The sequence below is a fragment of the Thermobia domestica genome, chromosome 9, assembly GCF_964235325.1.
Source record: "Thermobia domestica chromosome 9, izTheDome1.hap1.1, whole genome shotgun sequence".
NCBI lineage: Eukaryota > Metazoa > Arthropoda > Insecta > Zygentoma > Lepismatidae > Thermobia > Thermobia domestica.
In genome coordinates this window covers 207,712,953-207,726,463 of record NC_137462.1, presented here as the reverse complement: position 1 = coordinate 207,726,463, position 13,511 = coordinate 207,712,953, and the positions used below count along the sequence as shown (strand labels likewise).

Here is a 13,511-nt window from a genome sequence, read left to right as displayed (position 1 = left end):
GGGACTGGCCACCCTACCCATATCTAACTGGCTTAGTGGTCCACCTAGCTACATCAGGGAAAGTGAGGCAGAGGCGGATCTAGAAAGTAAAAACTGGGGAGGTACAGCCAAAACCCAGACTATGATAGATATATCATGAGTTTATTATACATTTTAAAAATATATATATATAAACAATAACTTAAATTATTTTTGTCACTCCCCGGTCCCGGGCTAGACCCGCCACTGAAAAAGTGAGCAAGAACTTGGGTTTTCACAGTACACTTACACAGATAAATAGTAAAACCTCTTGTATCATTCAGTACTTTAAAGGAGAACAAACAAATTGCTCCACAACATATCCTAGATTAGGAATTTAACTATTGTTCTGCCTTGTCACTGCATATTTTATCTATTGGTTATTTACGTATAAATAGAGCATCTACTAGTATTTATGCCCAGTTATGACATAATTACATAAGATCAAATTCAAATAAGGTATCAAATTCACATAATACGATTGAAAACAGATAACCATTGACAAGTGTTATCAAAAGAAATCGATAGTAACTATTAGCACGGAAAAATAACATAAATTATAGAATCTAATCAGCCATGTATTTGCAGAGTTTAAATTATATTGCTCACGATGCTTTTGCAATTAACGAATTGTCATTAAAATATCATTTATATTACACGCCTTAAAAAATAAAAAAAAAATACTCATACGAGTGCTTTGTGGGAGGAAGAATGAATAATTACAAACAGCCATACATTATCAACGTATAATTAATTGCTTGCATATAAATTGCAATTAAGGTGGTATTTACATGGATATGAGCTCATACATACAAAACACATGTTCTAATGTTATCAAAATTGAAATTGGTGACTCTGCTAGATATCACCAGCCATATATAAAAATTGTATGTGTGAACATATGAGAATAACCTTGCGCTAATTCGTAACAAAATCACACTAACATATAAACGAATATTTATATAACATATATACGTCCATATTTAAATGCAATACCAACTTCTAATTTAAAATTTTAATTAATACAGCATTTTTTCTATACTTATCGTTTCGTTCGGTAATGTTCTTAAAAGATCATTTAAAAAAGAAAGAAAAGGAAGAAATAAAGAAAAAACTGTGAACGTTTAACACGAGGTTTAACTATCTTATTTATTGAAAACAAAACAAAAGTTTTCCATAATGAAGTGACATAAGATATGTCTGGTTCATAGGTACAATGCTTTCGGAGATCTGGTGAAGGACGAAACATCAATTGCCCTTTTCTTCTGAGGTGTTACATAGTGCAAACCTAGTCTTTTCATAATCTAAAATTTGATACATTTCAGTTCATAGGCCCAAGCTCTTTAGAATTGGTAAATGGTAAAAATCTTTAACCATGCTTTTCCTCTTAGGGATTGAATTTCCCAAAAGTCCGTCTTATCCATAGCTTAGGAATGATGGTACTTTTTTTTTTTTTAATCAACTTAATTGGCCGAACGATTTTAGAAATCTGGTGAAGAATGAGAAACTTTTTAACCCCTTCTTCTCTTAGACTTGAATTGTGCATAATTCCCACTAATATTTTTGAATTATGCACTAAACGCTGGTTGTGAAATAATATTAATTTTATTCAGAGCCAAAAATAAATGCAAAATCGGCACATAGTGGTTCGAAGTTTGTTCTGGACGATATCAATGATACTAAGGTACTTAATACTAAGGTAATAAGTTTTGAGTACAAAATCCATAACTCTGCTGCAAGATGGCACAATCAGATTACCGCAACCATGGGCGGCGATTAGGGGGGCAAGAGGGGGCAGTTGCCCCCCCCCCCCACTTTTTTGAAGTGACCACTTAACTCTTTTAAATTATATCATATATTTTTCGGTGATAGGCTCGAATCTTCATTATTAGATTTAAAAAACTACCAAAAAAGCTTTTTACTTCTGTTTTTTTCTCAAGCCTGGAGGCATTGTAGAACACGTTACATATGTCGGGTTCGATTCCCGGCGGGAGCTCATGTGGTTCGGATTCCACGTTAATCAGTAGGTCCACGTCTCATATAGCCTCGCTGCTGAACGGGACGCTAAACTAATATCAACTCAACGTTACATATGCTTTCACGCCTTTTTGCGTCGAGACGTAGAATGTGATGACGTCATAACTAAGAATATTTTTTGGTATGACTTTTTATTACTTTTTGCAGGGCTTACTTTTGCACCTAGAAGTTTGAAATTTTGCACACATATTCAGTGCACCCCTTAATATTTTCCAGATTCTTTTCAGATCTCTGCGATAAAACAGGGGGGTCCAGAGGGGCAAAAAGGTAAAAAATATAAAAATAAAAAGGATATCTTTTTAACAAAGATTCCTTTTTTAGCGATCTTCCCTCCTCAGATACATGATGGAGACATGTGAATGGTACCGTTTGAAAGGGTGTTCTGTTCTAAAATGAATGATGTACGAACCATAATCCTAATATAAATAGGGATGTCTCAGGGAATTTTTACCTGAGATCCTTTTTTATACGGGAATCTGGAGTATTGTAGAGATATTTTTGGCGAGCTTACATTTGCACCTAGAAGATTGAAATTTTGCACACACATTTAGTACACCCCTTGTATTTTTTAGATCTCTGCGTTAAAACAGGGGGGGGGTACAGAGTGGTAAAAAAGTACAAAGAAGGAATATTTTTTCAAACAAATGATCCATTTATTCACGATTTTACCACCTCAAGTACATGGTGGAGACATGTGAGTGGTACCGTTTGAAAGTATGTTCTATTCTGAAGGGAATGATGTACGAACAATGATCATAGGATAAATAGGGATGTCTCAGGAAAATTTTATATTACATCCGGGTCATCTGGGGCATTGTGGGAATGTTCTTAGCTCATTGGTAAACATTTTCCCGCACTTAGTTTTCAAGATAGAAGCTTGAAATTTTTAATACACATTTGGTATACCCCTTCGCATTTTTCAGTTGATTTTGAGATCTGTGGGTTGACAAAGGGGGTCAGAGGGGATCAAAGTTTGAAAAAATCAGAAAAATCCAGATTTCCCTCAAAATTTCCCGCCTTGGGGACATGATAGGAAAACGTAAATGGAACCGTATGAAAAGTTGTTCTATTCTGAAGAGAATGAGGTACTAACCATGATCCTAGGATAAATAGGGCTGATGCTGTAGCTGATTGACTGAAATTCAATAATTTACCTTTAAAAAGACTTAATTTAAAATGGTTAATGTATATAATTTCATTTGGAAATGTAAAGTTTTTGCATATATTACTGGTTCATAGAAAAAATGGTACCATATAATATTTGTCCTTGCGTAACTGTGTATTGGTTATTTGTCTTCCCGTGGAGTTAAGATAGCTACAGGAATTGCGTTATAATTGCAATTCAAAGGAACTAATATTACAATTGCGTCGTAGCATATGCTTGTAGTATTTACTGTCTTTCATTTTTTAAGAGTAATAACACATTTAATGGCAAGTGTGGAATTAAAAATGTAAGTTGTTCATTAATCCCCAGTTTCAATATAACTTCTACAAAACAAGCCTCATTATTCATTAGTATGATTAATAATATCCTTACTATTTATTTGTTTTACAAATATGTTAGTAAATAATCTGATCACACAATTTTCCAGGCAGAATTTTAAGATGTTCATGAGCAAGGAATCAAGGGTTAGTACCTATGTGCGTTGCTCTTGTCAATTTACTTAATTAAATATGCAACACGATATACGGTATTTTAACCGAAAAAGATAGTATCCTATTAGTTATACTACCTTTCGTCAAACAAAGTGTTAGAAACAATCAAGAACACTAACATTGATATACACATATTCAGATCATATCTTGCCCCCCCCACTTTTATCGTCCAATCGCCGCCACTGACCGCAACTACTGTTCTCTTATAACTTGAACGAACTTGAAAACTTGAAAGAACGAGGGTAGGTCAGTAAGTATATGCAGTCTTGATCTAACCGTCTGTAGGTTGGCTGTACGACTTTCTTCACTCGGAAACCATAGATGGTATTATTATCTTCGCTTGTGGCAGGTTTCAGCATTCAATTACCATTGCACTGTTGCGAAGTAAACATGGGTGCACCCAGGGGTGTAGCCAGCAGGGTTGTGTAGCGGGGGCCCGTCGTTTTTGAGGGGGGGCAGCTACAATGTACAAAGCCAAAAAAAAAAAAAAAAAAGTTGCTGCTAGTGTTTTTGAGGCCTGAAATAAAGGAAAATTTTGGTTTTCTTCTGGAAAACTAAAAACACTATTTTAGCTTATTATTATTATTATTATTACTATTATTATTATTATTATTATTATTATTATTATTATTATTATTGTTATTATTATTATTATTATTATCCATAAATAATATTCAAGACAGTTTTTATTATGCTTAATCAAGAACTACTGCCCGGGACCAAACGCAATACTTTTGTGCATAACTATAAAGGTAACCAAGAAAGTTCTGTCCCTTTTCGTGGAGGTCTCAATTGGACCTCACACCGTGAGTTGAATGCGAGTGGAGATAAGGCGAACGTCAGTTGTTGGTGTGGGTATATCCAACATACCACCTGGTTGTGGCAATTCAGACACACCGTGAACTGCGTAAAGACAGAGGGAACATGGGACATCCACAGAGCGTCATAAGAGCATGTATGCTAAACGAGTTCAAATGGAGGTCAAACGCCGCTGTAGCGGGACAGAAGATTTGCCAGGCCTTTGGTGAGGGTGTCGTGACGACGCGGACATTGCAGCGATGGTTTAACAAGTTTAAGGACGATGACGAAACACCCGAAAACACCATGTGCCAGAAGACCAACACGTGTACAAAGAGGAACTGGGACTACAATTCAGTGTGTGGAGAAACCATTCGGCAGCACATCCATCAACTTATGAAGCACTACAAGTTGGGTCAATGGGTCTCACATATTTTGACTCCGGGCCAGAAGGCAACGCGGCAGTCGCCTGTGTTTATTTACTGTTTCGGAGCCATTTCTGTGATTTCGGAGTCGTTGACATGTGATAAAAAGTGTGTCTTATGCGAAGCTCCACGGCACCCTCATCATTGGTTAGCATCCCATGAACCGATTTCAAAACAGCCGAAACCAGCACTGTACCAGAATAAGGTCCTTCTATGTGTTTGGTGCATCGTGCATCGGGAACTGCTACCAGCTGGGCAGAGTATCAATGCAACTGTGTAGTGTCAGCAGTTGAGCTGTACTCAAGGAAAAACTCAAAACTCTGGAGCCATCGCTTCTGAATTGCAAATGGGTCCTCGTTTACGGGACAGCGTTAAGTCCCACGTGGCTAAGATGACTCAGGACACCATTTTCCGCCTTGAATGGGAAACAATATTGCAACCACTATATTCCCCGGGTATTGCACCGTCCGATTATCAACTGTTCCGTTCTTTGGACAATCACCTTAGAGGACGCCAGTTCAAATCCCTAGTAAAAGTCCAAAATGCACGTGATACTTTCTTCGTTTCACGGCCCACCAAGATCTACCGCGATGGATACCATGGCCTTCCAGAGCGTTTTCAGAAAGTCGTCGATGCTGATGGGGACTATTTTTGATCTTCCAGGTTAGGTGACATATTAATGTTCGAAGGTGGTGGGTGAAAAAGCAACAAAACTAATCTTGGTTACCTTTATATTTAAATTTAAGACCTTGTATACAGAACCTATCTACACAAGATTGATTTTCTTTGAAATTTCACTTAATTTCTTTACGGTTTCCTGACAAAAATATTTATTATTCGTGACTAAAACAAACATAATTATTTTATTACACTGAGTAGAAATAAAAGAGAGCGAATGAAATCCAAATTGAATAAAAACATTGTTTCTCCCCAAATTTTCCATCCTCTATGTCTTTTAAAACACTTGTTAAAGCATATAAAAATATACTGTATTACAAATCAGTTTAATACCTTTGTTTTATGGCTGTATTTGTAGTACCTTGTTAAAACGTTTGTCTTCAAACTGTCAAATATAAATTGCAGTAAATTGTGTAATCTCCTGTCACAAAAAAAAGTATCCTATTTTTCGATCGGTATAAGGAAGAGATACTATATTATTTTTCGATCGGTATGGAAAAGAACAATATTTCTCCTTACTATTTTACCATAAATTATTAATTGTCAATAAACTTTGTTACTTTTAAATGAATGAAGCGAGATAATTTTACTATGATGTTTTAAAAGCTGGTCATTTGGGGGGGGGCCAGGAAACCATTTGGAGGGGCCCGGCCCCGATGGGCCCCCCTTGGCTACACCCCTGGGTGCACCACTGTTCGCTTACACCACAGAACAAATTTCGTAATCCATCTTTTGTGATCTGAAGATGTACTACGAGCTTTTCAGCACAATGCGAGAGAATATATTTAACCATTCCGAAATGTTTTCCAGTGGATTGTAAATTTCTAAAGCGATCTGCTCTTTCCTTGTCTTTCACGCTTGTTCAACCGCTTTAAAGCTTAACATTGCTATCATATTGTGCTGAAAGTCATCTATAGATTGACTACAAAAAGCAGGATACGGACCGCAAGACAATGCTGCAATTTATCGGCTTGCAAGCACAGAAAGCCGTACAACCAACCTACAGACGATTAGAACAAGTGTTCATATACTTATTGACTTACCGTCGTATAGGAGGACAGTTAAGAACCTTTTTCTTCGTGACCTCTGACACCATACAAAAGTGGCTAAGACAAAAGTGCATAGAACTACAGGATTATTAAGGTGTAAAGCGCAAAGTGAAGCACATACAGCTCCCTTCGCTCAGCTCAATAACTATTTTTATTACAATAAGTGGTTAAAATGTTAAATTCATGACGCAAAGTGCGTCATTAAAATTTCAAAGGTTCAAAAGAAAATTAGTTGAGACATATAAGTCAATGAGCAACTAATTTGTCCAGTCCCCTTTAAAAAAAAAAAAAAAAACCTACAATATGAACAACATTATTTGGTTGGTTGGTTGGAATTTTGGCGCCCCTTTTAGCACTGAGATTATATGAGACGTGGACCCCATCAGGCCCGTAGCCAGCCCAAAAATATAGGGGGACAGGTAGGTAGGTAGAAGTTAGGGGGGGCCGATCCAACCATACTATAGTTCATCACCATATTATAGTTCATTTGCAAGACTACCGTGGAAATTTTAGGAGGGCCAGTAAAAATTTAGGGGGCCCCGGCACCCTAGACGCCCTGTGGATACGGGCCTGGACGCCATGGAATCCGAGATACATTGTAATGTGTTCAAATTTCAAGGCCTCCTCGCCGGGAATTGAACTCGAACTTGTGCACCAAAGGCGCGCACTCGACACTAGATTAGCTGGAAGGGCAACAACATAATTTAATTGATGTCGAACTCAGGGTGGTAGGGTGGAGAATAATAGTACTATAAAGTAAATGTACGCGTCTTGAAGTATGGAGGAATAGACAATATTATTATTATTATTATTATTACTAAGTATTTCCACTAACATTTATACCAATATTACTGTAACTATGAGGGATCATTAGAGATCTTTAACCTAGATGTTTCTTACGAAGAAGAGAACATCAAACTTTAAGAATTTCAGATCCTGTTTTACAAAATAAGTTAGTACAGGCAGTATCTAGTAAATACAATTTTATTCCGAATCCCAGCTCATGGAGTAACAAAACAAATGTAATGTGTACAAATGATGAGAAACACTTCTTACTAATATCATAAGTAGTACTTTTAATAACAGACGAACAGAATCCTATGTCTATAGAGATTATAGCTATGACAAACTTTTGCCGTTTTGCCCTGTATTAACCAATAATTGCTACATAATTCTTTTTTATACTTATATTTATACTTTAATATTAGACAAATTTATATTTTGATTAGTAGAACTGTCTTAGTACTTTTATTTAATTTTATTTTACTTCATATGACTAAGCTTTTACACTTTTAAATTTTATTTTTCTTACTTATGTACGATTTTAAAATTGTATCTTATACATTACACTTTTATAAGCACAAATGTATTTTAGAGTATAACGTTATAAATTGCAATGCTATATTTGGCTAACGCTGTTTTTAGCATTTTAAATGTGTAATTACATGATATTATTATTATCACATAATTGTTTAATATCAAAATACTTTACATAGAAGACAAATTTGGGAAACGCTGACGTAGCTAGTCGTTTGCTCCTGTGTGCGCTGAGAGCTGAAGAAAGAAAAAGCTGGAGACAAATGTGGTGACCCTGACCTTTAACTAGTCAGCTCTGCTCTTTCTCAAGTTTATAACCTACAGGAAACCGGCCACTGTGCCAACTCCGTCGAGACGGATCGAAAGGAAACTATGTGGTCTCGAATAATGCAATTTCCTTTTTCTTTAACCTGACAATGGATTGGATGGTGTTCATTTAATAAGGGATGGTTCAATATAATACATCACTCCATTACAGGATATCCATTTCTTTGTTTTGTTTTTAAAAGAAAATACAATCGTTAACAATATATAATTATCAAGAAATCGATCAACAACTATTTCGGTTTATTTTTTCAGAAAATACTTTAGAAAATATTTTTTTTTGTTTAATAAACGACGATAGTACTTAACTAATCAGAAACACTTACTTACTTCACATGTAGAAGATAGTGAAACTTAAAACTAGCTATTCACTTCACGCTTCATGATTACATTCAGTAAAATTAAGCTGTCGTGAAAGAGAAACGAAGGTACATACAGGAAAAGCGAGTAGGCTAAACATTTGGCGCGGGAGGTCTGTAAAGGATAAATGTTTGTACCGACATCGGAAATTCCAAGAGATACAATTATGGAAGTGACATATTTTTATTTAATATCCTCCGATTCTTTTCTAAAAGCTAACGATAGTTTTCCTTCTACCAAAAATCAAACATCCTGTTAGAAATACAATATACTGAATACAAATCAGAACGATATTGTTCATCATGCTTATATAAGCATGTCCTGTCTTTCATAACATTTGCAAAAGGATATAAAGGAACAACACGGGACCCACAATACCAAGATGACAGTATATGGTAAAGATGGTCATCTTGATAGATTACAGAACTACTTTAGCAGATAAATTCAAACGATTTTTCACTTATAAGAAAACACGGATATATGCACGCGGAATAAACTCCTAGTCTCCCTAAGTATGTTCATGAAATCAAATTAAATGCTTAATTTAATATTCAGTAATTATGCCCGATACGCTAAAGAAAACTAATGATTTGCCTATGGAAGAATTATAGAACGAGAATGTGGAATGAAACAGGAGAACCCCGAGAAAACCCAAGGATTTGATGTTGTTTACCACAAAATCACAGAGGTCAGTATCTAAACAGGGGCCCCTCACACCTGAGGTGAGAGCTTTACCATCGTGCCCCCAGAAATTAATCATTCAAATGAGAAGACTAAATTTCCCATCAGGAGTGAATCAACTCCACAAAATGTTTTCTCTATGGAATGTAGGTACTGAACCTAGCTTTAAAGAAAGCATAATGGCTAAAATTTTCTCAGTTGAGGAAGTCACAAGAATAACAGAGAAATGCAACAATTTCTATGAAGTTTTAGTAAAAGTTAACAGCTTGTAAGACATGACATACATTATCTAATCATGTAACAAAGCTTTACATGTCTACTTTAAAATACGACTATATAAGATATATATCTAAATATTCACTATAATGATTATAGAGGGAATTCTCCTTTTTCTACGAAAAATATTTTGTGGTATTCGCATCTTTTGTAGCGAATGCTTCCTTTAATTATTAACAATACTAGGACAAAGAGATTAAGATTTAATTTTGAGTTTGACGTTCGTTTCAGCAGCAAGGCTATATGAGACGTAGACCTGTCTAGCTCAACGTTGATTCCAAAGAACATAAGCTCCCGCCAGGAAACGAACCCAGGTCTCCTACGTAAAAGGTGCGTATGCTAACCGCTTAGCCACGAGCGAGCTCGAAAAGAATATTAACCTGCAGCAGAAACATTAAAGAATTTTTGGCGCGTTGACGCGTCAGTTTGGCAGCTCTGAGATTTGATATGAAAAGAAGAAGCCACAGAAAGAAAATCAGACTGAATAGTAATCTCCTAATTCAGGTTTCAGTTCAGTAAACTGCAAACCTATTACTCCTTTAAGAAAAAAAGAAAGAGAGGCTGGATCTTTGCAACTGAACGATTATTCCTGCTCATCAAGGTATCTACATTCAATTCGAAAGTAAGGACTAAGCTTTACTGTAACTCCACTAATTAAGATCACGGTGAATTTTGAAAAAAGTAATAAAAAAGTCATAGGTTCTAGAGTAAGCGGAATACCTCTATGCATGGTTCCTGTAAATGGCGTTTTGAGTTCATTCCTGGTCGGGACACGTCGTATCTCTCACAGACCTGGATATTTCAACAGGTTACGTAAACTACAGCATAGTGCACATCCAGAATAGGAGGTGCCAATACACCCTCAAAGAGAAAGGAAATAAATTTAATTCGCTGATATTCTTGGTTGTTGATTTAAAATCTTTGGTGTTGACCCATATTTTGAGACAATGAGGAGGCTGTTCGGTGACATATTTAGCGAATTTCGTTCTATAAAGATAGAAAAATTGGCGATAGATGTGTTGACAAACTTAACTACTCACGTCAAAGCAAGTTGGTCGGTTATAACCCTAATACACTTACACACGCTTATACCTACTTTTGTAGTAGTTTAGATGTCAAAAAGAGGTCAACACAAAGTGTATCATTAAAACCCTAAATGGTGGAGAAAACTTTAGATGACATAATTTATAAATCAATCGGCAACTAAAGATTTGCGTAACCACACTATTATATACAAAGAAAAGCACTCTTCAAGTAAGGCCGTACCCAAGATGGCAAATATTGAAGGCAGAAACTATGGAGTAACTTTTAAAGTAGTGTTACTTGTTTTGGAAGGTGAGCGCGTCATTGACTACGGAGAATAGCAGCCTCTGAGTTTACGGTTCTACCCATTTAAATCCCGGCCTCTCCGCTAGTGTAGTGGCTGAGAAGCGTGCCTTTGTTGCACGTAGTTGGGGGTCGATTCTCGGTAGGAGAGCAATAAACGCTCATGACAATTCGGATTCCATTTTAAAATGTGGATCCATGTCTTATATAGTCTTGGTGCTGAAAAGGGAAACTGATCTTTAACAAATAAACTTAAATTCGATTCTGTTCTCAATGTGCTGACTCAGTTGATTTTGAGTTTAATGTCCCTTTCAGCAGCAAGGCTATATGAGACGGGACCTACTGATTAACGTGGAATCCGAACCACATGAGCTCCTGCAGGGAATCGAAGCGGGTCTTCCACGTCAAAGGCGCGTACGCTAACCGCTTACCACGAAGGAGCTCGACTCTGTTCTCAAGTTAAGTTGTATATTTCGACTTCAACAACATGGTCTTGGAAAAGTAAATAAGTAAATAAATAAATAATAATAAAAACGGTCTTAGAAGATACTTAATTAAGGAAAAACTAAATCGATCAGTTTTGGACCGTTCTTCTTTTTGTAGCTGTGTTTTGTTTACGAAGTGCGTTTCGCCATAAAGGAAAAGAAGTTCCGACTCACGAACTCGACAGTTAAAAGACAGTCGCGTGACCTGGCAAGAACTTGGTTGCATCTGAAAACAGATAGACGCAGCGCGGGAAATCTCGGTACGACACAACTGCCAATCGTTCGAAATAAAGACAGCATTCTAAGTAAAGTCTTCTTCAATACACTGTTCAAATATTCGACGGTGTTAAGGTAAAACGTCGTAAGTCCCATTTCCAACTTTTTCCAAGAGGAAAAAACAACTCTAACTTCCATTTACATCCTTGCAAGGCACAAGTATAAAAAGTGGTTTATTTGGTTTAATAATACATACAAGCTTACAATATTTTTCTCACCTATGGCCTGACCTATAGTGAGCTGAATAAGATAAAAATCTACATTTTCAATTTTTTGAGGGTTACGACCTTTTACCTTAACACCGTCGAATGTTAAAAGTCTTTGTATGTTCCTACCTTGCTTAGTAGTTCTTCTAAAGATTCCATGTTGGCAGCTGGATCGTCTGACCGAGGCTGCACCATGCAGAACAACAATACAACGGATAACACCAAACGACAACACACAATTCACAATAAAATTCTATTAAGTAATAATTGCAGTAATCATTCTATGATAAGCACAAGATAAGAAGAAACAACAAGCGATAACACTACAATTCACTGTCACTATCCTTTTTATTAATTTTAGGCTATATTTCTAAATTTATTAATATTAATAATTGTCAAATTGTTTTGAATAAATTGCAGTAGTAGTACAATTAATTACAGCGGCGAAGCTGCCATCTACTGGAAGAGACAGCTCGCAACGGCTGCCGCGCTTTTTTTGTATTACGCTAGGTTGTTTCGCCCTTGGTCGCAACTACACCATGTCCTTCGAATTCACCGAGAACTTGGTATTCACGTGCCAAGCTACTTGTGTGGCTCCGGAGCGACTGTTGGCGCTTCGCACACCACGCACCCAACCGACTGCCTGACTCTCCTCTGTTGAGCAAAAAGATCGATGCTGACACTCAGCACGCAAGCACCTCACCCACTCAGTCACTCAAACACTCCCTTACGATGCACTGGGTCGATCTCTTCTCTTCCGCAAGCCATAGGTTTAAATTCTACAATTCCAAAACAAAATAGGCCTACATAATTAACATTTAGAGGTATGTTGAAGACAAATTTTGTAGGTGCTGATTTTTTCCTAAAACTTACAGTAAGATTCGTAACTGTCCCACAGTTTTCTCGAAGCGATACAAAAGAACATGTTCAAAAATTCAAATGAAGAAATTAATTCTTTCAATAGATTTAGCCGCATCTAGTACTATGTCAAAATATTACGTCTGAAATGCGTTAGACCAACGTTTCCCAACCGGTGTGCCGCGAGGAACTCGTAACAAAATTATTAATTCTATAGCAAAAGTATTAAATCTAGTTGTAAAAATGGTTAATTACATAAAAACAAGCCTTTTAAAAGAAGATTATTTTCTGATCTATGTTCTGTAGTGGATCAAGAATATACTCCACTCAGTTGCTTATTCACACAGAAGTGAGGTGGTTGTCTCGTCGTCACGTATTGTCAAGATTTTGTGCACTTAAAAAACAACTTCTTTACTTTCTGTCAGAAGAAAGTGAATATGCCGATGTCCTTAGTGATGATTCTTGGTGTAATAAATTTACTTTTCTTGCCGACATTTCTAAACAATGAATGCGCTGAACAAAAACATGCGGGGGACAAAATTTGCTCATTTAGGGAGAAACTCTCATTTTGGGAGGACATAAATAGAAATCAAAACAAACGTGATATGTTTGAGCTTACAAAGTGCTGTAAAATTGAAACAAATTTCTCAACACTCATTTCAGACACATTTTCTTTGTTGTGTACCAATGTTGAGAAATATTTTCCTATGCTTGAGTTGACTTCATTTGACTAGGTGAGGG

General features: G+C 36.4%; 1 protein-coding gene across 5 annotated transcripts in view; it reads right to left on the bottom strand.

Moving 5' to 3' along the window:
* LOC145660567 (uncharacterized protein CG43867-like) overlaps positions 1-12,524 on the bottom strand; it is a 714,987-nt gene extending 702,463 nt beyond the window's left edge. For 4 of the 5 annotated variants that reach the window (XM_081725789.1, XM_081725790.1, XM_081725792.1 and 1 more), the window contains exon 1: positions 12,042-12,523. In XM_081725789.1, coding sequence (XP_081581915.1) covers positions 12,042-12,107 — 66 coding nt within the window. In that variant the 5' untranslated portion in view covers positions 12,108-12,523. Of the gene's footprint in view, positions 1-12,041 lie in introns of all 5 variants that reach the window. The other variant, XM_081725794.1, reaches the window with a different exon arrangement.
* Between the last annotated feature and the right edge of the window lie 987 nt (positions 12,525-13,511).